Source organism: Pagrus major, chromosome 14, assembly GCF_040436345.1.
Source record: "Pagrus major chromosome 14, Pma_NU_1.0".
Taxonomy (NCBI): Eukaryota; Metazoa; Chordata; class Actinopteri; order Spariformes; family Sparidae; genus Pagrus; species Pagrus major.
In genome coordinates this window covers 26,221,638-26,245,689 of record NC_133228.1, presented here as the reverse complement: position 1 = coordinate 26,245,689, position 24,052 = coordinate 26,221,638, and the positions used below count along the sequence as shown (strand labels likewise).

General features: G+C 43.3%; 2 protein-coding genes across 2 annotated transcripts; both read right to left on the bottom strand.

Annotated features, from left to right (window-relative positions):
- Positions 1-884: 884 nt before the first annotated feature.
- On the bottom strand, positions 885-9,065 carry cdhr5-rs (cadherin-related family member 5, related sequence). The gene is made up of 13 exons (XM_073480440.1): positions 9,047-9,065; positions 8,847-8,906; positions 6,098-6,306; positions 4,843-4,899; positions 4,646-4,738; positions 4,441-4,527; positions 4,251-4,361; positions 3,989-4,153; positions 3,690-3,780; positions 3,388-3,494; positions 3,103-3,303; positions 2,904-3,026; positions 885-989 (listed from the first exon to the last, which is right to left on the bottom strand). Exons 1-13 carry the CDS (start codon positions 9,063-9,065, stop codon positions 885-887), a joined length of 1,428 nt encoding a protein of 475 aa, XP_073336541.1.
- Positions 9,066-18,312: 9,247 nt separating this feature from the next.
- On the bottom strand, positions 18,313-23,325 carry drd4-rs (dopamine receptor D4 related sequence). The gene is made up of 4 exons (XM_073481155.1): positions 23,086-23,325; positions 22,395-22,507; positions 20,827-21,506; positions 18,313-18,515 (listed from the first exon to the last, which is right to left on the bottom strand). The coding sequence occupies exons 1-4, from the start codon at positions 23,323-23,325 to the stop codon at positions 18,313-18,315; spliced, it is 1,236 nt and encodes a 411-aa protein (XP_073337256.1).
- Positions 23,326-24,052: the final 727 nt, after the last annotated feature.

Below are 24,052 nucleotides of genomic sequence, written 5' to 3'. Positions count from 1 at the left end.
ACGAAAATTAATGTCAGTGAATGCACCACGAGGGACTGAAAACAGGACAGAGCAGTTAATGTCAGTGAATGCACCACGAGTGACTGAAAATCGGACCGAGTTAATGTCAGTGAACGCACCACGAGGGACTGAAAACAGGACCGAGTTAATGTCAGTGAACGCACCACAAGTGACTGAAAACGGGACCGAGTTAATGTCAGCAAACGCAGCACGAGTGACTGAAAACAGGACAGAGTTAATGTCAGCGAACGCACCACGAGGGACTGAAAACAGGACAGAGTTAATGTCAGTGAACGCACCACGAGGGACTGAAAAGAAGAAAATGAATGTCATGGAATGCACCACGAGGGACTAAAAAGAAGGAAATGAATGTCCATGAATGCACCATAAGGGACTGAAAACAGGACCGAGTTAATGTCAGTGAACGCACCACGAGGGACTGAAAATCGGATAGAGTAATGTCAGTGAACGCACCACGAGGGACTGAAAATAGGATGGAGTTAATTTTGGTGAACGTACCACGAGTGACTGAAAACAGGGCCGAGTTAATGTCAGTGAATCATAAGTCATAATGAATAAATCCATTTAGAACCAAAAATGCCTCAGGTCATCACGATGTGTTCAAGTTTTCTCTGTGAATGAGAGTCTGTCATCCTGCTGAGAGTTTGTTTCTAACGAGGCTCTTATCTCATTAATGAAACAGATGACTGATCAGTTTGTGATCAATTAGTATTCAGTGGAGCAGAAGACCTCCGACCGCCCCCCTCCCCCCCTCACTTTACAACCTACTGCTCTTCCACGTGTGTGTGTGCATGTGTGTGTGTGTGTGTGTGTGTGTGTGTGTGTGTGTGTGTGTGTGTGTGTGTGTGTGTGATTAGTCCAAGTTACTTCCTGCTGCTGGTGTTCTCACCTTGTTGTCCTCGCTGCAGGACTTCAATGTCCACTGAAGCTGAAACTTCTTCTCCTGATTCTTCATCTCTGGCTACTACCTGCTGAGTCACAGACATCATCATGTGTACAATCACGTGGTAATGTGTTCAAGTTGACGATCGATTGTTTGTCTGTGTTAACAGCCTGCAGGATTATCACGTTATTGTCATCAGGATCAATAATGAGGTAATGTGTTCAACAACATCAGAGATCAAACATCAGAAACATGAAATAAACGCTTTGTGGAACCCTAGCTTTTATGGAACCCTGGCTTTGTGGAACCCTGGCTTTGTGGAACCCTAGCTTTGTGGAACCCTGGCTTTGTGGAACCCTGGCTTTGTGGAACCCTAGCTTTGTGGAACCCTGGCTTTGTGGAACCCTAGCTTTGTGGAACCCTAGCTTTGTGGAACCCTGGCTTTGTGGAACCCTAGCTTTGTGGAACCCTAGCTTTGTGGAACCCTAGCTTTGTGGAACCCTGGCTTTGTATATCCCTGGCTTTGTCGGACATTACCTTTTGTAGTAGTTTTATTTCCTTCAACCAAACGTGAACCACGGAGCTGTCAGATCAGAAATCAGTCAGTTGAAGAATACTGCAATACTGTAGTACTGTTGTACAGGCAGTACTACCTGAGTGATACTGCATTATTGTAGTACCATGGTATAGGGCTGGGCGATATGGCCAAAACTGTTATCACGAAATGTTTTTTTATATTGATTGATGTCGATAATTATCACAATATACAGTATATTTAACAATAATAATGTTAAATTGACAGTTTTAAGAGTATTTTCCCTAGCACAGAACCCAAAACAAACCAGAAGGTTAATTATGGTTTATAAAATACAATTATTTATTGTCAGAATGAATAGGTGACAAACATTCAACAGAACCAACCAACCAAATGACTTTATGTTAAACACTGAATAAATAAAATGATGAATATGTTCAACAAATTGTTTGTTTCAAACGTGTCTCAAACATTTTAGAGGTAGTATACTGAACTGAACATTGATTAAAGAAAATAAAATACAAAGGCAAATGTTGAGGATGATTATGCTGCTGTATTCTTTGAATATTGCACATTCTTGAGCTTGCAGGTAGTTGTTCAGTTCAGCTTTAACGCCTCTTGTTCTGTAAGACCTGATGTGGCTCGGACGTGCAACCAGACGACATATCAGCGGTGACATATCTGAGCTGCTCCAAATTTACCCTACACTCTGTGTAGAGCTGATAATTCAACCGTGCTTATAGGCATCATATGTTTAGCAATACAGTACGTCACTGCGCTGGTTCTGTTTTTGTGTCGCTTCGGTTTCTTCTCATGTGGGGTAACGGCTGAAAAAGCAGTGGCACCTGTTGGTTGTCGACCTGAAGTTTGACTAGTGGCAGCAGTGGGGCTGGGCTGTTGGCTAGTGGAGGGGAGGCTGACGCTAGCATGATAGTGCTAACTCATGCTTTCGGAGTACTGTTTGGGACGGTACCTTTTGAGATGATGGAAGAGGTTGGTGGTGTTTCCAGTTCTGCTGAGGACTGGTCGCCGACACATTTTGCACCTAATGGTGGTCTGTCCTTTGTCAGACTTCAGCTAGCCGAACTATTTCCAAATAACCAAAGTGGTATGACCTTTCTTTGGTAAAATTTCTTCGTCTTTGTCAGTTTCCTCGCACTCGGTTTCGCTCATTGTCTTGTGTCGGCGAGACACACAGGTGGTCACCATCATTCTGAGTTGTTGTGAGTGGGAGGGGCCGGAAACATGCATCAACCACATGCATCTGTTTCTCTGCTGTGTGATTGGCTGTTGATGTAGTGTTTAGTAGTGAAAACGGACTCAGAAATAACTGTCGAAAATAAATGTCATAAATTTATCATCGTTTATTTATCATCAATTTATCATTGTGGAAAATTTTACCATGAAAATTATCGGGATCGTTTTATCACCCAGCCCTACCATGATATAATAAAGGTAACCCACCTGAAGTATGTGTCTGGCGAAGGCGTGCAGTTGGTCCGTCCTAGCGATCAGAACCCCCCCTTGAGTGACTTGGTACAGTCCAGATGGAGGATGGAGGGAGTAGTGGATGTTTGGATTCCGGCCCTGTGATTGGACAGCAGTGATGACTCACCAAGTGTCATACAGGTTATAAAACAGGTAGAGCAGCAGGTGTTCTTACATCAGGGAAGTCGCCGTCTGACACCTGGACCTGTAATACCTGGTTCCCATAGGTGGAGACGATGGAGGCGGGGCTAGAGCTCTGGATGATGAAACCTTTAAAGGTGGTTCTGTTGAAGACCGGAGGGAACATGTTCTCACTGAGAACTCTGATCAGAACCGACGCCACACTGTACTTCAGCCGGTCATTGGCCTGACACACCTGTGACACGAGGACAGGTGGATCGGACTCTTTGTTCTGCACTGTTGTTTTAGTTGAACAGTAAACAGGAAGTCGTGCCATTACCATGACGCTGAGTGTGAAGTTTGCCGCCAGCTGCTGGTCGTTCACAGGTCGGGTTAACCTGATCTCACCTGTCCTGTTGTTGATCTCAAACCTGCCCTGATCACCACCTGCTGACACACAAACACACCTGTACACACCTGTCCACACACACTGAATGTCTTTAAGTCCAGTATGAAGGTGAACCAGCTGTCTTCACCTCTCAGGTAGTTCTTCCTGCTGTCTGAGGAGTCATTGAAGTAGTTTTGTTGACTGCACAGTTAATGTGAGCTGTGTGTCACATGACAGGTTGTGTTACAACTGACCGGTAAGGATGGAGTAGACCAGAGGAGTGTTGATCCCTCTGTCCCCATCCTCTGCTCTGATTGGACCAGGAGAAAACTGCAGAACTGCGTCCTGAAACATAAAAAACAACTATTTGTTTTCAGAAAACATGAACAGATGTAAACAGACGTGTACGACATTTAAAACCCTCAAAATAACAGGAACGTTCATCTGACCTGATTTTACCTGAAAGAATCAAAACATCCCAACAGCTGTACACACCTGACTGTTTACCTGCTGTTTCAGGTGTGTGTGTGTGTGTGTGTGTGTGTGTGTGTACCTGCTGTTTGCGTGTGATGTTGGTGGTGTAGGTGGGGTTCATGCAGACAGGAACACCTGGAGAGACAGGTGTACAGGGCAGGAAGTGAGGGTACTGGTCGTCTCCGTCCTTGATGATCACCGTCAGAACAGCAGATGTGTTGAATTTCTCCACAGTGTTCGCTTCCTGTTCACATCATCAACAAAATAAAATGTCAGGACAGGACATTGTTTTAGAATCAGGCATTTTAATAAAAAATAGTTTAAACCAGTCGGACTGTTACCTGAGCCCAGATCAACACCTGCAGGTGAGTTCTGGTCTCGTAGTCCAGTGGTTTGTCCAGAACTACTTTTCCACTGTTGGGGAGATCGATCCTGAAGAACCAGGCATCACGCTGCAGGTGACAGGTGACAGGATATTGAGACATATACGAGACACAGACAGAAGTGTGTGGACAGGCCTGAGGTCCTTACCGATGACTGATCAATGATGTAAGTGATCATGTCTCCATCAGCGTCGACAGCCTTCACAATGAAAACCACAGAGTTCACTGCTGTCAACTGCACACAAAACACACTTTATTATAAAAGATATAAACATACCTTTTATATGATCAGTTTTCTGACAGGTCATTTTCTATCTGAACAGAAAGAGAAGAATCAGTCGGCCATGTTTTACCTCGCTGACAGTGAACGGCTGAATCGTCTCCTGCAGGAACTTTGGTCTGTTGTCATTCTCGTTCACAATCTCCACCAGGATCCTGTACTGACTCTGAGGAACAAACACCCCTTATATACTGCTGAGGACACCTGTTACTGTACAACAGGTGACCCACCTGTACGACAGGTGACTTACCTGTACAAGAGGTGACCTACCTGCATGACATCATCCTCATAACAGGTCAGTTCTGCTATCAGCATTGATCCCTGAACCTGAGGGACAAACACACACCTGAGTCAAACATTTACTGCAGATTATGCAGGTGATATTAAACTGCAGGTGTAGTTCAGGTGAGATTAAGGGTTATAATTAAGGTTAGGACGAGATGTGTTTAAACTACAGGTGAAGTTCTGGTCTATTTCAGGTGTAGTTCAGTTGAGCTACAGGTGTAGATGTAGTTCATGTGTAGTTAAGGTGAAATATAGGTGTAGTTCAGGTGAGATAAAGGTGTAGCAAAGGTGAGATACAGCTGCAGTTCAGTGAGATACAGGTGTAGTTCACGTGTAGCTCGGGTGAGATACAGGTGTAGTTCAGGTGAGATACAGCTGCAGTTCAGTGAGTTACAGGTGTAGTTCAGGTGAGATACAGCTGCAGTTCAGTGAGTTACAGGTGTAGTTCAGGTGAGATACATGTGTAATTCAGGCGCAGTTTAGGTGAGATACAGGTATAGTTCACGTAAGATACAGGTGTAGTTCAGGTGAGATACAGGTGTAGGTCATTTACATTTAGCAGATGCTTTTGTCCAAAGCGACTTACAATAAGTACAATTGTCACAAGAAAGAAACTACAACATTTCACCGTCGATAAAGTAAGAATGAAAAAATAGAAACAGTTTTCAAGCCCTCGTCTGAGCAAAGTAGCTGCTATTTATCAAGACACCTTAAGTACATAAGTGCTATGATTTAAGTGCTGAGGGTCAGAACATACAAGCGCATATACGTTTTTTTTTGTTTTTTTTTTCAGGTTCAGATGAGATTAAACTACAGGTGAGATGTGTTTAAACTACAGGTGTAGTTCAGGTGAGATATAGGTGTGGTTCAGGTATTGTTCAGGTGAGATACAGGTGTAGTTCAGATGTAGTTCAAGTGAGATACAGGTGTAGTTCATGTGTAGTTCAATGAGTTACAGGTGTAGTTCAGGTGAGCTACAAGTCTAGTTCAGGTGTAGTTCAGCTGAGATACAGCTGCAGTTCAGTGCGATTCAGGTGTAGTTCAGGTGAGATACAGCTGCAGTTCAGTGCGATTCAGGTGTAGTTCAGCTGAGATACAGCTGCAGTTCAGTGAGATACAGGTGTAGTTCAGGTGAGCTACAGGTGTAGTTCAAGTGTAGTTCAGCTGAGATACAGCTGCAGTTCAGTGAGATACAGGTGTAGTTCAGGTGCAGTTCAGGTGTGTATTGATGCAGATGTACCTCTCGGTCAAGTACTCTGGAGGCAGAGCTGTTCAGTCGGATGCTTCGACCCTCTAAGTAGAACCAGTCGGCATTGTCGCCAGTCAGACACAGGCGGACGGCACCCCCTCCTGGTTCTCCAGTGATACTGAGGGTGGAGATCAGCTGACCCGTCTGACTGTTCTCTCTGATCGACGCAAAGATGTCCGACCCGCCCAGACACAGACTGGCTGAGGAACAGTCAGATCTGTCTTTAGCACTGACTGAATGTGTGAGCAGGATCAATACTGCCTGTCAATCGTATTGAATCTTGTTCAGATGGTTTCTGGTTTTAGGTTCCAGGTACAGAAAACAACTGAAGAAAAACATTCTAAGTGCTGTATCGTAGGCAGTTCTGAACTGAAGGAGCCTCTTGGATGAGAGGTTCAGTCAGAACTGAAGAAACCAAACAAAGAGATGATGGAGGTATTTCATTGAAGCTCAAGGACTTTCATTTTCATAAAGTTTATTTCTGTCTTTTGATTGGTTGCAGACAGTGGTGAAACACATGAATGAGCAGAAACAATTAGCTAATTAATCAATTGTTTGGTTGATAGATTATTTAATGGAACAAGATGTTGATAATTGATGAATCTTTAAAACCTCACTTTCTTGGCTGTGTCACATCTTCAAGTTTAATTTCTCAGTAAATGGAATTTAATCAGACTGATCAATGAAATAACAGGTTTTACTGTTTGGTTATTATTTTATAGATTAAATTATTGATCAGTACAGTTAATAATAAATTGGTTTGTCAGTCGGTGTGTTGGTTGGTGGGTTTGTTAGTTGGTTTGTCAGTTGGTTTGTCAGATGGTTGGTTGATTTGTCGGTTGGTTTGTCAGTTAGTTTCTTGGTTTGTCGGTCAGTGGGTTTGTCAATCGGTTGGTTTGTTGGTTGGCTGTTTTTTCCTTGGTTTGTCAGTTGGTTTGTTGGTTGGTTGGTTTGTCAGTTCGTTTGTTGGGTGTCGGTCAGTGGGTTTGTCGGTCGGTCGGTTGGTTTGTTGGTTTTTCAGTTCTGGTATGTTGGCTGGTTTGTTTTGTTTTTTCAGTTTCTGCTCAGCTTCAGTCTGTAATGTTGAAAACTACAAACCAAGCCAGAAACCTTGGTGTAATCATGGACTCAGACCTGAATTTCAGCAGCCACATTAAGTCAATTACAAAGTCGGCCTACTATCATCTTAAAAAAATTCCCAGGATAAAAGGACTTATGTCTCGACAGGATTTGGAAAAACTTATCCGTGCATTTATCTTCAGCAGACTCGACTACTGTAACGGTGTCTTTACAGGACTCTCTAAAAAATCCATCAAACAACTGCAGCTGATTCAGAACACTGCTGCTCAAGTCCTAATAGGACCAAAAAAGTAGATCACATCACTCCAGTTCTCAGATCTTTACACTGGCTTCCTATCAGTCAAAGAATAGATTTCAAAATCCTGCTGTTGGTTTATAAAGCACTTAATGGTTTCGGGCCAAAATATATTTCTGATCTGCTGCCACGTTACGAACCATCCATACCTCTAAGGTTGTCAGGTACAGGTCTGCTTTCAGTTTAAATCAAGGCTGAAGACCTTTCTGGTTGCCACTGCTTTTCACTGAAGCAATTTTAAGGCTTTGAACTGCACTGTGACGTTTATTTTCTATTCTTATCTCTTTAAAACCTATTTCTATTTTGGCCTCCTTTCCTATTTCTTAACTTGTTTTAATGTATTTTAAATGCTTTTAATGTAATTTTTATGCACCTGTAAAGCACTTTGAGTTGCCTTGTGTCTGAATTGTGTTATACAAATAAACTTGCCTTGCCTTGCCTTGGTTGGTTGGTTAACTTGTCGGTTAGTCGTAGTCAGTTGGTTGGTTGGTTTGTCGGTTGGTGGGTTTTTTGGTTGGTTCGTCAGTTGGCTGGTTGTTTGTTGTTTTTTTTATCATTTTTGGCCTTTGTATGGCTTTATTGATAGGACAGTTTCAGAGATGACAGGAAACAGGATGGGGGGGGGGGGGGGGGGGGGGGTCAAAGCCCCTGTACATGGGACGCCCACTCTACCAAGTGAGCTAATGGATGCCTGGCTGGTTGACTGGCTGGCTGGCTGGTTGGTTGGTTTGTCAGTTCGTTTGTTAGGTGTCGGTCAGTGGGTTTGTCGGTTGGTTTGTTGGGTGTCGGTCAGTGGGTTTGTCGGTTGGTTTGTTGGGTGTCGGTCAGTGGGTCTGTCGGTTGGTTGGTCGGTAGGTTGGTTGGTTTGTCGGTTGGTTTGTTGGTTTTTCAGTTCTGGTATGTTGGCTGGTTGGTTGGTTTGTTTTGTTTTTTGGTGGGTTGGTTGACTTGTTGGTTAGTCGTTGGTCTGTTGGTTGGTTGGTTGGTTTGTCAGTTGGTTTGTTGGTTTTTCGGTTTTGGTTGGTTACATTTACATTTAGGGCATTTAGCAGACGCTTTTGTCTAAAGCAATTTACAATAAGTACATTTGTCACAATGTAGGTTGGTTGGTTGGTTTGTTGGTTTGTTTTTTGGTTTGTCAGGTGGTGGGATTGTTGGTTGGTTGACTTGTTGTTTTGTCGTTGGTCTGTTGGTTTGTCGGTCGGTTGGTTGGTCTGTTTGTTCATTTGTTGGTGTGTGTGTTTGTTAGGTTGGTCGGTCTATAATATTTTCTCATGAATAATTTGTTCTTTGTTGATGCTTGTCTCAGACACACACACACTGGCTCTTACCTGTAACAACATGATAAGACAACCTGAGAGTCACCTGCCAGATCAGCAGCCTGCAGGGTTTCAACATCTTCCTCTACCTGCTCCACCTTCACACCTGTAAATCAACAACAGGTCAACAATTACTCATGTTAACGTTGTTTAAGTGTTACAACAGTGTTGCTGAACTCTGAGCTGCTGTTTGAACTCTGACCGTCTGTCAACCAACTGAAACTGGGATCGTCTCCTGACTGAGACCTGAGTTTTTAGGATTCATCTTCATATATTTGGAAGACCAAAGAACTTATACAAATATTAAAAGCATTCAGTTTGAAGTATTTGTATTGCAGTGAACTGACCAATGTTGTGTTGTTGACACAGTTGATTAATTAACAGAAACTTCAGTCTGTGATGATCCATCAATGGTTACAGTCATTTTTTTCTCTTCTGCTGTCAGATTTTCTATGTTTTATTAAAACTGAATCTTTGTTGTTCAGACAAAACAAAATGTCTGAGAATGTTTATTAAATTGAATAATGAATGAATCTTGAATGAAGATAATTAAGAAGTCATGACTGCAGTTTGTTGTAGAAACACGTGGAGGTCAAAGAGAACGGACCTCAGAGCAGATTAACAACCAAACACATGATGTGTCATGATTTATTCATGAGGACGAAAGCAGACTGAAAACAACCGAGTCATACTAATAATGTCAGAGGGTCACATGACACACTCAACGGTCCAGCATGGAAACCCCTTTTTAATGATGAGATGAAACATTAAAGCAGGTCCAACTCCTAATAAACACCTTCAGTCTGTCCACTTTGAGTTTGAAAGTCACAACATCTACAGGAAGTGTGTCCGTCCTGAACAGCAGTCCCTCCTCATATTTCCAACTTTTCCCCCTCAAATGGTTGTTCTGTGATTTTTAGTGAGAATAGAGGGTCTGAAGACAGGTGAGCTGATCATAAACACAAGTTTAGATTATTCAGCTATAAATGTTTTTACTTTAAAACATGATGATGCCTGATGAAGACATGACTTGATGAAGACATGACTTGATGAAAACATGGCCTGATGAAGACATGACCTGATGAAAACATGGCCTGATGAAGACATGACCTGATGAAGACATGGTCTGATGAAGACATGACTTGATGAAGACATGACTTGATGAAAACATGGCCTGATGAAGGCATGACTTGATGAAGACATGGCCTGATGAAGACATGAGAAAGACAAAAGGCCGGTCCGACATCATGATTAGTCACAGCAGCTCGTTAATCTGAGTCAGTGTGAGTTTCACAGGCAGGATTTAATGTGGGATTAAACAGGACTGTTTCAGTGGATTGTGACACGTGTTCATATTATTATGTCCACCACAGTTTGGTAAAGAGTGCCATGAATAAATAATAATAATAATAATAATAATAATAATAATAATATAATAAATAATACATATGTGTTTGTGTGTGTGTGTCTGATGTCAGCTGACTGTGTTGTAAAATCCTCAGTTCTCAGGTGGTTTCACATCTTCAGAAGAACATACGAACACACGACACCTCACCTTGTTCACTCACCTGAACATGAATACAAACATGAATAAAATAATCTATAGACCACTCACCTCTCTCTCTCTGCTGTAGGTCTACAGACAGTCAGTGTCTCTCGCCCGCGGCCTCATGTTGTTTCAGTTTATTGTTCCGTGTATTTTCCTCCGAGAGAACAGAGACCAGCTTGTCACTGTGTGTGTGTGTGTGTGTGTGTGTGTGTGTGTGTGTGTGTGTGTGTGTGTGTGTGACAGAGAGAGAGAGAGCATTAGCCGGGCTTACAAAGCATTAATGAGGATAAGTAGGCCAACATGCTGCAGGACTTTAAACCAACAGGAGGCCTGTTAGTTCAACCTGCTGCTCAGTCAGAGGAAGTATTTACTGAAGTACTAATACTACACTGTTAAAGTGTACAGAAGTATTTACTGAAGTACTAATACTACACTGTTAAAGTACAGAAGTATTTACTGAAGTACTAATACCACACTGTTAAAGCAGAGAAGTATTTACTAAAGTACTAATACCACACTGTTAAAGAACAGACGTATTTACTGAAGTACTAATACCACACTGTTAAAGAACAGAAGTATTTACTGAAGTACTAATACCACACTGTTAAAGAACAGAAGTATTTACTGAAGTACTAATACTACACTGTTAAAGTACAGAAGTATTTACTGAAGTACTAATACCACACTGTTAAAGCAGAGAAGTATTTACTGAAGTACTAATACCACACTGTTAAAGAACAGAAGTATTTACTGAAGTACTAATACTACACTGTTAAAGTACAGAAGTATTTACTGAAGTACTAATACCACACTGTTAAAGCAGAGAAGTATTTACTAAAGTACTAATACCACACTGTTAAAGAACAGACGTATTTACTGAAGTACTAATACCACACTGTTAAAGAACAGAAGTATTTACTGAAGTACTAATACCACACTGTTAAAGAACAGAAGTATTTACTGAAGTACTAATACCACACTGTTAAAGAACAGAAGTATTTACTGAAGTACTAATACCACACTGTTAAAGAACAGAAGTATTTACTGAAGTACTAGTCTGTTTCATGACTCTCACAAGACAAAAAATAATAAAGGTTTATTTGATGCTCATTTCTCTTTATGCTACATAAGAAAAGATATTTTATAAAAATGGAGTGTGGAGGATGAATGGAAGAGTAATGAAGCTGCTCTGTAGTCTGGTGGTACAGCAGCAGGTATTTCTGTATCTGTTGTCAGGCGGCAGCAGGGTGAGACTGTGTCTTGGGGGGTGTTGTCTTGTAGTATCTCTGGACTCTGTGCAGACATTTACATTTAGGACATTTAGCAGACGCTTTTGTCCAAAGTCACTTACAATAAGTACATTTGTCACAAGAAAGAAACAGTGCATAACAGTGGTAAGAGAATCCATGAGATGTGATTGCACAGCCTAGTGATCTAGTGTATAGTGAAAACAGAAGTGGTCCTAGTACTGAGCCTTGAGGGACGCCAGTTTCCAGAAAGCAGGGTTTGGACAAGGAGCCATTCCACGTGACCTGAAAGGTGCAATTTGTCAGGTATGATGTGAACCAGGTTAGAGCAGAGTCAGCGATGCCAAGTTCAGCCAGAGTGGAGAGGAGGATTTGGTGGTTGACTGTGTCAAACGCAGCAGATAGGTCGAGGAGAATGAAGACGGATGAGTGGGACGAGGCTCTGGAGGCATGGAGCGACTCAGTCACTGTGAGGAGGGCCGTCTCAGTGGAGTGAGCAGTCCTGAAGCCTGACTGATGGGGGTCAAGGAGGTCGTTTTGTGAAAGGTCGGAGGACAGTTGGTTGTAGACGGTGCGTTCCAGGGTTTTAGAGAGGAACGAAAGAAGAGATAGAGGTCTGTAGTTTTGGATGTCAGCTGAGTCTAGGTCGGATTTCTTTAGGATTGGCTTTACTGTAGGTGTTTTAAAGGAGCTGGAATACGGCCTGAAGTGAGGGAGGAGTTGGTGGTGATGAGGAAAGGCAAGATATCGTGTGAGATGTCTTTGAGAAGAGAGGAGGGAATCGGGTCAAGGGAACAGATGGTGGCACGGTTAGACGTAACTAGTGTGTGAACATCTTCAGAGGAGAGAGGGCTGAAGCATATAAGGCCATCAGAGGTGAGGGATGGGGGAGGTGTTTTCTGGATGGGCATAGGAGTAATTGAGGAGCTGACGTCTTTTACTCTGGGTTGGAGTGGTGAGGAGGGAAGAGAACATGGAGAATAGTTTCCTGGGGTTGGAGGCAGAGGAGTTGACTTAGATAGGTAGAAGGCCGATTTGGCTGCTGATACAGTTGAGACGTCTCACTTCACTGATGTCACTGATACTCTGTAGATGATACCAGTGATGTTCTAGTGGTTTTAATCACCTTCTGTAGAGCCGTCCTGTCCTGGGCCGTGATGAACCATGACAGTTTGTGATGTTTCCAGTCAGGATGATTTCTGTTGCTCCTCTCTAAAAGTTTAATTCAGCCTTTCTAAGTTTCAGTAGGAAGTCAAGCCTTTTCTGTGCTTTTGGATGGTGATGTGTGATGAACAAGATCCAGGTTGGATCCAGGCTGGTGGGGGTCCAGACTGGTGAGTGTCCAGACTGGTGAGTGTCCAGACTGGTGGGGGTCCAGACTGGTGGGGGTCCATACTGGTGAGGGTCCAGACTGGTGGGGGTCCAGACTGGTGAGGGTCCAGTCTGGTGATGGTCCAGGCTGGTGAGTGTCCAGGCTGGTGATGGTCCAGGCTGGTGATGGTCCAGGCTGGTGATGGTTCGGACTGGTGAGGGTCCAGGCTGTCAGGGATGTTATCTTTGATGGGTTCAGCTCATCTGGCAGCGTGGCCTCACACTTGATGAGGGCACTCCTGGTTTTGTAGCCTGTGATGTTCTGGATCTGCTGCCACATATCTTTAGTGCTGTTGGTGTTGAGGTCCTCTCCAGTCTCTCTCTCTGGTGGTGTTGTACCCGACTGAAAGGACGGAGCTCTCACCTCTCCAGTCATCCAGACCTTCTGGTTCATCAACACATCAGATTTAGACTGATTTAAGGCTCATAAGATAAGGTGAAGATAGACAACGAGGTGGAAGACTGATTTTAATAATAAAACAGTATTTTCATCATTTTCATTGTCTCCTCTGAGGAGGACTGAGTAACATCAGAGGCCTGTGTATCATGAATTCATCAGGAGTGAGAGCAGTGTGAGAAAAAGTGTAAAACTGAAGATTTTCCTCAGTTTGGCTCAGAGCTCAGGTCAGACTTTAGAACAGAAGCAGAAAACGAGACGAGCAGGACTGATTACTGAAGTCTGACACAAACATCCAGCAGATAAATAACACAACACACAACAACACAAACATGCAGCAGGTCTGGGTGAGATGAAGTGGGTCTGGAGCTGTCTGTGATTATGTGTGTGAAACTTAACGTATGCAGTGTTTTTATAGCAGCTTCTCGTCTCTCTGACTGACTGAGAAACTATTTGTGGAGCGATAACGAGGTTCATCCTCACAGCTGACAAACTGCACGTGATGAGGATGATGAAGAACAGTGAGAACGAGACAACAGTAAAAATAGATCCAAAAAAAAAACTTTAGATGGTCACAGTTAGAAGAAGCTTTATTAACCAGAGCCTCCTGACAACAATATTGATAGATTGATAGATGGAAACCATAGATTGTATAAATGGTGGACAGAGCTGATGCGTCGTCACCCAAAGTGAATGTCACAGTGAGCGCTACTGGCTGTAGCCATCATGGCAGCGCCTGACTCTAGCTAATTAGAGGTGCCTGTCATCCAGCAGTGTCTTTTCTTTCCTGTCTCTTCTCTGTACGTTCATGAAGAAAAAGAACATTTCCCTCCTTCAGCAGTCAGATAAAGAATTGCAGTACATTACTGTGGATTTCAGCTCCTCCACGGTTTGTTGCTGCAGAAGGTAGAAAAGTGAGAGTGAAGATAAATTCATTATTTAATCCCAAAAGTTTAAAAAGAAGCCACACCCCTAATTATACATAACTTTAAGCATTGAGTGCAGTGAGTTATATAAAAGTTGGCCGCTGCAGCCGCTGCAGCGAGGACAAGGCACATGGGACGCCAGCTCTACCAACTGAGCTAATGGGCGTCCCCTGAAGTGTATTTCTGTAATTCAGACTTCAGATTTTATGATTAATGAATTAATTGTTTATCAGTCTGTTGAGGACTGATCAACAGTCTCTCCATGGTCAGTCTTTCACATTGTGATGTATGAAAACATTGTGGACCCTGAACTGTTTCCTGTTTGTCTTCAGTCTCAGTGTGAAGCTGCAGGTTGTCAGTGATAATATTATCAGTATATTGGTGATATCAGTGATTATTGGTCTCCTCTGACACAAACTGTTTTATTCAAACTTGCCATGAGTCCATTTAAAAAACATGAAATTCTGCTCTGATATTATGAAGGTTAAACTCCACTTCCTGTCAGGTCATATGATGTCAAGGAAACATACTGCTTTAATACTGAAGGATAGATTCAATTCTGATAAAGACTTCATGATCTAACATTATTAAAAGACAGTTTCATACAGCTGAGATAGAGTTTGTTTTTTGTGTTTAATTAGATTTCACTTGTTTTATTATAATGACTCATTATAGTTTAATAAGAGTAAAAACAGACTGGAGTTAGACTAAAACATATTTTTTTACTGTTTGTAAAACCAAAATAAAAATGTGATTTAGGCCTTTAGTTTATTTGAGTGTTTTGCACAGAACTCATATTAGAAAAATTAATTTATTGTCATGACACAAAACCACAAAAAACATAAACCCTAGATTATTATTATTTACATTAAGACAAACTAAAGTGAATAAACTGGTCTAAGACAGAATAAAATCCTCCGTTTTCTGGGTGGACTTCTGAACACAGCATGTTCAATGGACTCCTTGTTACCGTGGTAACCCTGAATGGTTTCCATGGCTGTTTGAGCAAAGAGAGGGAGGGGATGATGTCCTTCTCCCCCCTCCTCTCCTCCTCCCTCCTCCTCTTCTTCTCCTTCTCCTCTGCCTCCTCCTCTTTTCTCCTCCTCTTCCTCCTCCTCTTCTCTTTCCTCCTCCTCCTCCTCTCCTTTCTCCCCCTCTTCTCCTCCTCATCCTCCTCCTCTTTTTCTCTCTCCTCTCCCCTCTTTCTTCTCTCTTCTCTCTCCTCCTCCTACTCCTCCTCTTCTTCACATCTTCTCTCTTCTCTCTCCTCCTCCTCCTCTTCACTCGTCTCTCTTCTCCTCCTCCTCTTCTCTCTCCTCCTCCTCCTCTTCACTCTTCTCTCTTCTCCTCCTCCTCTTCACTCTTCTCTCTTCTCCTCCTCCTCCTCTTCACTCTTCTCTCTCCTCCTCCTCCTCTTCACTCTTCTCTCTTCTCCTCCTCCTCTTCACTCTTCTCTTTCCTCCTCCTCCTCTTCACTCTTCTCTCTCCTCCTCCTCCTCCTCCACTTCACTCTTCTCTCTCTCCTCCTCCTCTTCACTCTTCTCTCTCCTCCTCCTCCTCCTCCTCTTCTTCACTCTTCTCTCTCCTCCTCCTCCTCTTCACTCATCTCTCTTCTCCTCCTCCTCTTCACTCTTCTCTCTCCTCCTCCTCCTCTTCCTCCTCTTCACTCTTCTCTTTCTTCCTCCTCCTCTTCACTCTTCTCTCTTCTCCTCCTCCTCTTCTCTCTCCTCCTCCTCCTCTTCACTCTTCTCTCTTCTCCTCCTCCTCTTCACTCTTCTCTCTCCTCCTCCTCCTCTTCACTCTTCTCTCTTCTCCTCCTCCTCTTCTCTCTCCTCCTCCTCCTCTTCACTCTTCTCTCTTCTCCTCCTCCTCTTCACTCTTCTCTTTCCTCCTCCTCCTCTTCACTCTTCTCTCTTCTCTCTTCTCCTCCTCCTCCTCCACTTCACTCTTCTCTCTTCTCCTCCTCCTCTTCACTCTTCTCTTTCCTCCTCCTCCTCCTCTTCACTCTTCTCTTTCCTCCTCCTCCTCCTCTTCACTCTTCTCTCTCCTCCTCCTCCTCCTCCTCCTCTTCACTCTTCTCTTTCCTCCTCCTCGTCCTCCTCTTCACTCTTCTCTTTCCTCCTCCTCCTCCTCCTCTTCACTCTTCTCTCTCCTCCTCCTCCTCCTCCACTTCACTCTTCTCTCTTCTCCTCCTCCTCTTCACTCTTCTCTCTCCTCCTCCTCCTCCTCTTCTTCACTCTTCTCTCTCCTCCTCCTCCTCTTCACTCGTCTCTCTTCTCCTCCTCCTCTTCACTCTTCTCTCTCCTCCTCTTCCTCCTCTTCACTCTTCTCTTTCTTCCTCCTCCTCTTCACTCTTCTCTCTTCTCCTCCTCCTCTTCTCTCTCCTCCTCCTCCTCTTCACTCTTCTCTCTTCTCCTCCTCCTCTTCTCTCTCCTCCTCCTCCTCTTCACTCTTCTCTCTCCTCCTCCTCCTCTTCACTCTTCTCTCTTCTCCTCCTCCTCTTCTCTCTCTTCCTCCTCCTCTTCACTCTTCTCTCTTCTCCTCCTCCTCTTCACTCTTCTCTTTCCTCCTCCTCCTCTTCACTCTTCTCTCTTCTCTCTTCTCCTCCTCCTCCTCCACTTCACTCTTCTCTCTTCTCCTCCTCCTCTTCACTCTTCTCTCTCCTCCTCCTCCTCTTCACTCTTCTCTTTCCTCCTCCTCCTCCTCTTCACTCTTCTCTCTCCTCCTCCTCCTCCTCCTCCTCTTCACTCTTCTCTTTCCTCCTCCTCGTCCTCCTCTTCACTCTTCTCTTTCCTCCTCCTCCTCCTCCTCTTCACTCTTCTCTTTCCTCCTCCTCCTCCTCCTCTTCACTCTTCTTTCCTCCTCCTCCTCCTCCTCTTCACTCTTCTCTCTCCTCCTCCTCCTCCTCTTCTTCTCTCTTCCTGTTCTCAGCGATGAAGGAGATTAAACGTCAGTTGTGATGAATCTGCTGCAGATGAAAAATAAAAGTGTGGGAGGTTGTTGTCGTGCAGGTGAGAGGAGTCAGTGACAGGTGGACAGGAGCTCCGCCCACAGAGAAACGTGTCATTAGTGTCACCTGCAGGAAGCCGAACGACTGAACAAAAGAAAAGATGAAAGCATGAACGACAAAAATGTAAACCAAAAAAAAAAAAACAAAGAAATGAAAAAGGTGCATCAGTGATAAAGTAAAATCTGATAAATATAGTATGACCTGATCATCTGCGATCATCCACTGAGGACATGTCAGTCTATATATTAATGGGAGGCCTCAGTATTACACTGAGACTGTTGTAGTAGAAACTCTGTAGGAGACATACTTCACACTGAATATAAAATAATACATAGCACAGTACAGAACATTCACAGAAGAAATAAATGTTTCTATTTACTACTTGTTAAAAAACAAAACCTCATTTGTTAATTATCTTTATTATTTCTCAGTTAATGAGCTACACATCTTCACCTTCACGTCACGGATACAAACCAGATTCTCCTCTTTAATAAACTTCATCACAATATTTCTGTTTGTCTTCATGAAACATTCAGCTTGTTGTTTTCTGCTTCAGTCACAAAAATCTTCATCAACACTTTCAGTAAAAACAGAAGAAGATGAGTCGACACTGATGTGTAAAATCTACACCTTTAAAAAAACAACATTAAACACTCAGATATCAAACTACATTTATAATTCTGCACTGATTTTATGCATCGAGGCTGTGGATACTAATCTGACTACTGATCAGCTTTAATAATAACTCACACATGATTAAAACCTTAAAAAAAAGAGACTGGCACATGAATAAACCTTCAAAATAAGAGACAGAGTGTTTTTAGTCCAGCTGAGATGTAAAGTCAAGCTTAGTCAGAAACATTTTCCTGTTGGATGGACGAGTCTCTTAAAGAACATTCATCTCTGGTTACAAGACATAAAATCCTGGACAGTCTGACTCGGTTTGAGACTCAGTTTGACTCAGTTTGAGTCTGATGACGCAGTCTCAGATCATTGTTAACCAGGTTCAGTTTTATGTCCGACAGCAGAGCAGCTTGTGAAAGACGTTCCTGAACTCTGCGTTGAAGGCGGTGTAGATGATCGGGTTGACGGCGCTGTTGACATAACCGAGCCACGTTACCACAGAGATAAGGGTGGGGCCGATGTCACAAGATTGACATAACACCTTGGTGACGTGAACGACGAAGAAAGGTGTCCAACAGGCCAGAAACACACCTTAAGACACAGAGGACAGACAAAGTTAGAGGGACAGGTGATCATTATTATGAGGTTCTGCATAGAGTTCAGAAAAACATGAGGACAATCAGGACATGACTTTAGCGTGTGTCATCTGCATAAAGACGTTTATTATAAATCTGCAATGGACTAATTACATTTACATTACATTTAGGGCATTTAGCAGACGCTTTTGTCCAAAGCGACTTACAATAAGTGCATTTGTCACAAGAAAGAAACCACGACATATCACCGTCGATAAAGTAGAAAAGAAAAGATAAAAACAATTTTCAAGCCCTCATCTGAACAAAGTAGCTGCTATTTATCAAGGATACCATAAGTACAAAAGTGCTATGGTGTAAATGCTAAGGGTCAGAACATACAAGTGCATATAAATAAATTTTTTTTAAGGGGTGGGGGGGTTGGGAGGGAGTCATGCTTTGCGGTCTTGAGTCTTGCGGAAGATGGTGAGCGATTCTGACTAATCATCTTTATAAACAATGGGGGTTTAATGACTGGATTTTACTTTGTGGGAACTGTTCCTTTAAGACACACACAAACAGCTGTCCAGGTAATCAGGTCAAAAAGGCATCTTTACACCCACAAGAAAAAGTAAAAGCAAAGAACCTCAAAAACATCTACAGGTGTGGGTGGAGCTACATGCTGACATGTCACCTCTGACTCATCACTGCTGTGTGGAAATCTTCATTAAAATGGAAATTTTAAATCTGTGCAGCAATGATTAGACCTCCAGTGATTACTTGATTAATCAATTAGTTGATTGACCGAAAATGAATCAGTAACTGTTTTCATAATCATCTTATCGTTTCACTTATTCATCAAAAACTTTCAACATTGACTGAAAACTTGTTGGGAGATGATCTGTGTTTCTCTGCCGAGGGTTTAATCAGGATTTAACGTTAGTAAAATATGTTGAAATGAAACGGTTTCCTCATTAAATATACAGAATGTAACTATTCTAACAGGTTGAAGAAAGCATCAGCTTTTCTCTCTGACTTGTTGTTAGTAGAACGGCACAGGGTGTTGAAGTGTCCTGGACGAAACACTGAAGCCCAAATTTCTCCTGATAATCCCTGTGTTGTAGTTCACCACCATCTGTGTGTGTGTGTGTGTGTGTGTGTGTGTGTGTGTGTGTGTGTGTGTGTGTGTGTGCGCGCGTGTGCGCGCGAGCTCCATCATACAGGCAGGTTTGTTTAAACGTGTCTCTGGTGTTTAGGTGCTGCTGAGGCGATAATTTGGTTTCCACGGAGATGAGTAGATAGAAACAGTTTCTATTTTTACTGAGAAGATCACAGTTTCTGTGTGTTACAGTAAAACATGAAAAAACAGAACAAGCTTCCAGCTGAGAGAGAAGAAAATCTCATTTAGGAGAATGAATACGGCAGAGTTTGTCTTTAGTGCCGACTCGCCTCCTGGAGAGACTCGGTCACGCTGATGAACACAGAGCTGGATGTGGACAGAGAAACTCACTGTCATGACTTTATACTAAAATTCATTTTTCTGCATTAATGTGAATCTAAATGATCATTCATACAGTTTGTACCTTGATATCAAAAATATAAATTCAGTCTAAGGACGTATTTACACAACATAACAACAGACATAAAACTGGAAGACTTGTCATGTTTGAGAGCAAAGACGGAGGACAGAAGAGGACGTCGTTCCTCATCTGATCAGTAAAAATCTTTTTTTGACCTTTGTCATATGAAAAACCTTGCTCAACAACAGAATGAGAGCTGAAGCATTCAGCTAACTAATTAATCAGCTACGGTTTTAATCATTGATGAATCATTTCAGTCATTTTGATAACAAAAATCTAAAACTAGAATGTAATTCTATAGAGTGCATACCTCCGCCAAAGTCCAACAGTCACCTTTAATGCAATCAAGCCTAGTCCAATATCAATTCAAAGATATTTAGATCTGCTAGATTCAGATTTTTATTTTAGTCGTTCAGTTTCTCAGTTGCAGTTTTGTCTCATATGTAATTGTTATTAATTATTGGTTTGATGCTCGATTGAACTTTTATTTTCAGTTTCTTTTTCTTTCTTTTTTTTCAAAGTATTTTATTTATTTTTTTGTCCTTTTTATGGCTTTATTTGATAGGGCAGCTTCAGATATGACTGGAAATGGGATGGGGGGATGACAAGCAGCAAAGGACTCTACCAACTGAGCTACCGTGGCACCCACAGCTTCCTTTCAAGTTTATGTTTGTTATTGCTTTTGCTTTTTTTGTAAGTGCTCCCATTGGACGCTAATTATGAATGAAGGTCAACTGATTGAATGCTCACCGACGACGACGGGCAGGACCTTCATGGCTTTGCGTTCTCTGCCGCTGACTCTGCTGCTCTTACTGTTTCTTCTTCCTCTCTTCGTCTTCATCAGGCCGTTCTCTCTCCTGCTGCTGCCCTCCCTCCTCTCTGCCGGCTCACCGTCTGACACACTGTCGATCTGCGTTGTCATCGGGTCATTCTCTGCTACCACCGCCATCTCATCGTGCTGCTCCTCTGTCACTGGGGTTGCAGAGGGTGTCGTCATGGAAACAGTGGATGGGGAGGCGGGGCTGAGGCTGGACGGCGTGGCGTACACAACCTTCCCTCGACTCCCAGCGGTCGAGGCTTTCGCTCGCTGTAGAGCCGAGCCGAAATGTAAAGAGAAAGCTCGGCGGCCGGCTCGACCCGCCTGAGATCGACTGCGACCGCTCCATCGCCGCAGGCCTCGAAACATCCAATAATACAAGAAGAGCATGATGGGACAAGGCACGAAGAAGGAGCAGATGGACGAGTACACCACGAAGCGGTCGTCCTCCAGTTTGCACACGTTCGGATCACGACCCGGCACCTGGTTCAGACCGAAGATGACCGGACTCGCCACGCCCAGAGACAGCACCCAGGTGGCAGTGATGAGAGCCAGCTGACGGATGCTGAACTGGTTCCTGTTGTACTTCAGAGGGACCACCACCGCGATGTACCTGAAACACAAGACAGACAGGTGAGACAGGTGAGGCAGCGTCACACAGACAGGTAAGACAGCGTCACTGAGATGGGTGAGACAGCGTCACTGAGACGGGTGAGACAGGTTAATAACTGCACACCAACCAATCAGGATGTGTTTCAGGTGTGTGGTTTTTGTTTTGGATCATTTCTGTTTGAGGATGTTTTTGTTGGTAGTTTGATTTCCTGTCAGAGGAAACAGGATTCAAACTGATGATGTTTCTCAGACTTAAACCTGCTGACTCAGCACTTCTGTATGTTAAACTGTGGCAGTTTGTGTAGTTTATGTTGTGATGATAAGTTGATTCAGATCCTGTCGAAGTGTTTCATTATATTTCCTCAGCATGTTGAAAGCTGTTAGTTGGCTCCATTAGCAGCTGTCGGATATAAAAATCTTGATTCAATCATCTGTTTTCTCACTAACGACGTGACAGAATCTATAAATATGATTTAAAGTGTGTGTGACTCGTGAAGATCACAGTGAGAGACCTCAGAGAGTTAACATGAAGCTGAAGGTTAAAATAAATGGAATGAAAGTCATTTATTTTTTAAAACTCGTTCATGAGATTCATTACATTATCTTTATTAATCTGTACTGTAATAAAGACAACTGTCACATGATCATGATGGAGAAATATTCTGGTGCCAGGTCAAACTGAAGTTGTTATTTGAAAATCTTAATTAGCTCTGCTGGTAGTCTGCTGCTAATTAAGTCTTTATTTCTGCAGCATGATGGAGTTCATCAGACTGTAATAAGAGGACATGTCACTCACACACTGATCACTCTGAGTTAAATACATGATGAGGACATCTTCATCTCTCTTCTTATCACATGCTAGATTCAGACTGAGGACAGGTGGACTCACCGGTCCACGCTGATGGCACACAGGTTGAGGATGGAGGCAGTACACAGCATCACGTCCATCGTCATCAGAGCATCACAGATGTTGGTGCTCAACGTCCAGATACCTCCCAGAAACTAAACACAACAAACACAATGAAATGTCCTCACTTTAAAAAGTGTCCTCACTCTGCAGGTCAAATGTCATACTGGTCCTCATAAACACTGACCTCAGAATATAGAGTGTCCCTACTCTCTGACATGTCCTCACTCCGCAGTTATAAAGTCTCACTGACCTCAGACTGGACGTAGAGCGTCCCTACTCTCTGACATGTCCTCACTCCGCAGTTATAAAGTCTCACTGACCTCAGACTGGACGTAGAGCGTCCCTACTCTCTGACATGTCCTCACTCTGCAGTTATAAAGTCTCACTGACCTCAGACTGGACGTAGAGCGTCCCTACTCCCTGACATGTCCTCACTCTGCAGTTATAAAGTCTCACTGACCTCAGACTGGACGTAGAGCGTCCCTACTCCCTGACATGTCCTCACTCCGCAGTTATAAAGTCTCACTGACCTCAGACTGGACGTAGAGCGTCCCTACTCTCTGACATGTCCTCACTCCGCAGGTATAAAGTCTCACTGACCTCAGACTGGACGTAGAGCGTCCCTACTCTCTGACATGTCCTCAATCCGCAGGTATAAAGTCTCACTGACCTCGGAGTAGACGTAGAGCGGCAGCACCAGCACTGCCAGCAGCAGGTCGGCCACCGCCAGGCTGATGATAAAGTAGTTGGTGGCAGTTTTCAGGGAGCGCTCAGTGAGCACACTCAGACACACCAGGATGTTGCCCAGGATGATGACCAGGATTAAAGGGACACCAAGGACCAGGGCCAGGTAGTTGTAGTCCTTCAGGTGCATCTCACCTGGCAGGCTGTCAGGTGTCACATTGTCCATGATGGAGGCCCTGAACACAGCTGCTTGGCTGGATTCAACATCTGGACACAAACAGTTTACTGTCAGACTGTTTCATACATTCAGACAGCGTATTGATGAGTTCAGGTCTCACCTTGTTGTTCCCTGTCCCAGGTGTTGGCTCAGTGCTCTGAGGGTTTCAGTGTCAGCAGTTTGACAGCAGACTGAGTCTGATTTCTTCAGATTCTTCTCTTCGCTCATCCTGATCAGTCTGCTGCTGATTGTCAATAATAGACAGGAAATGTAGTTTATCTCAAACACACACACACACACACACACACACCATCCTGCAGCACAAAATGTGGATTAATCAGCTGCTGAAAATAGTCACAAACTATTTGCTCCTGTTTAAAAAAATCTTCAGTGAGAATTACTGAAGATTTTAAAACATTGAACTATATTTTTGTTTTTAGAGACTGTGGTTCATTCACAGTCCTCAGGATGAATTTGGGTGATGGATGATGGGTGACGGATGATGGGTGATGGATGATGGATGGATGATAGATGATGGATGTTGGGTGATGGATGATGGGTGATGGATGATTTGATGGGTGATGGATGATGGGTGACGGATGATGGGTGATGGATGATTTGATGGATGATAGATGATGGGTGATGGATGATGGATGGATGATAGATGATGGGTGATGGATGATGGATGGATGATAGATGATGGATGTTGGGTGATGGGTGATGGGTGACGGATGAT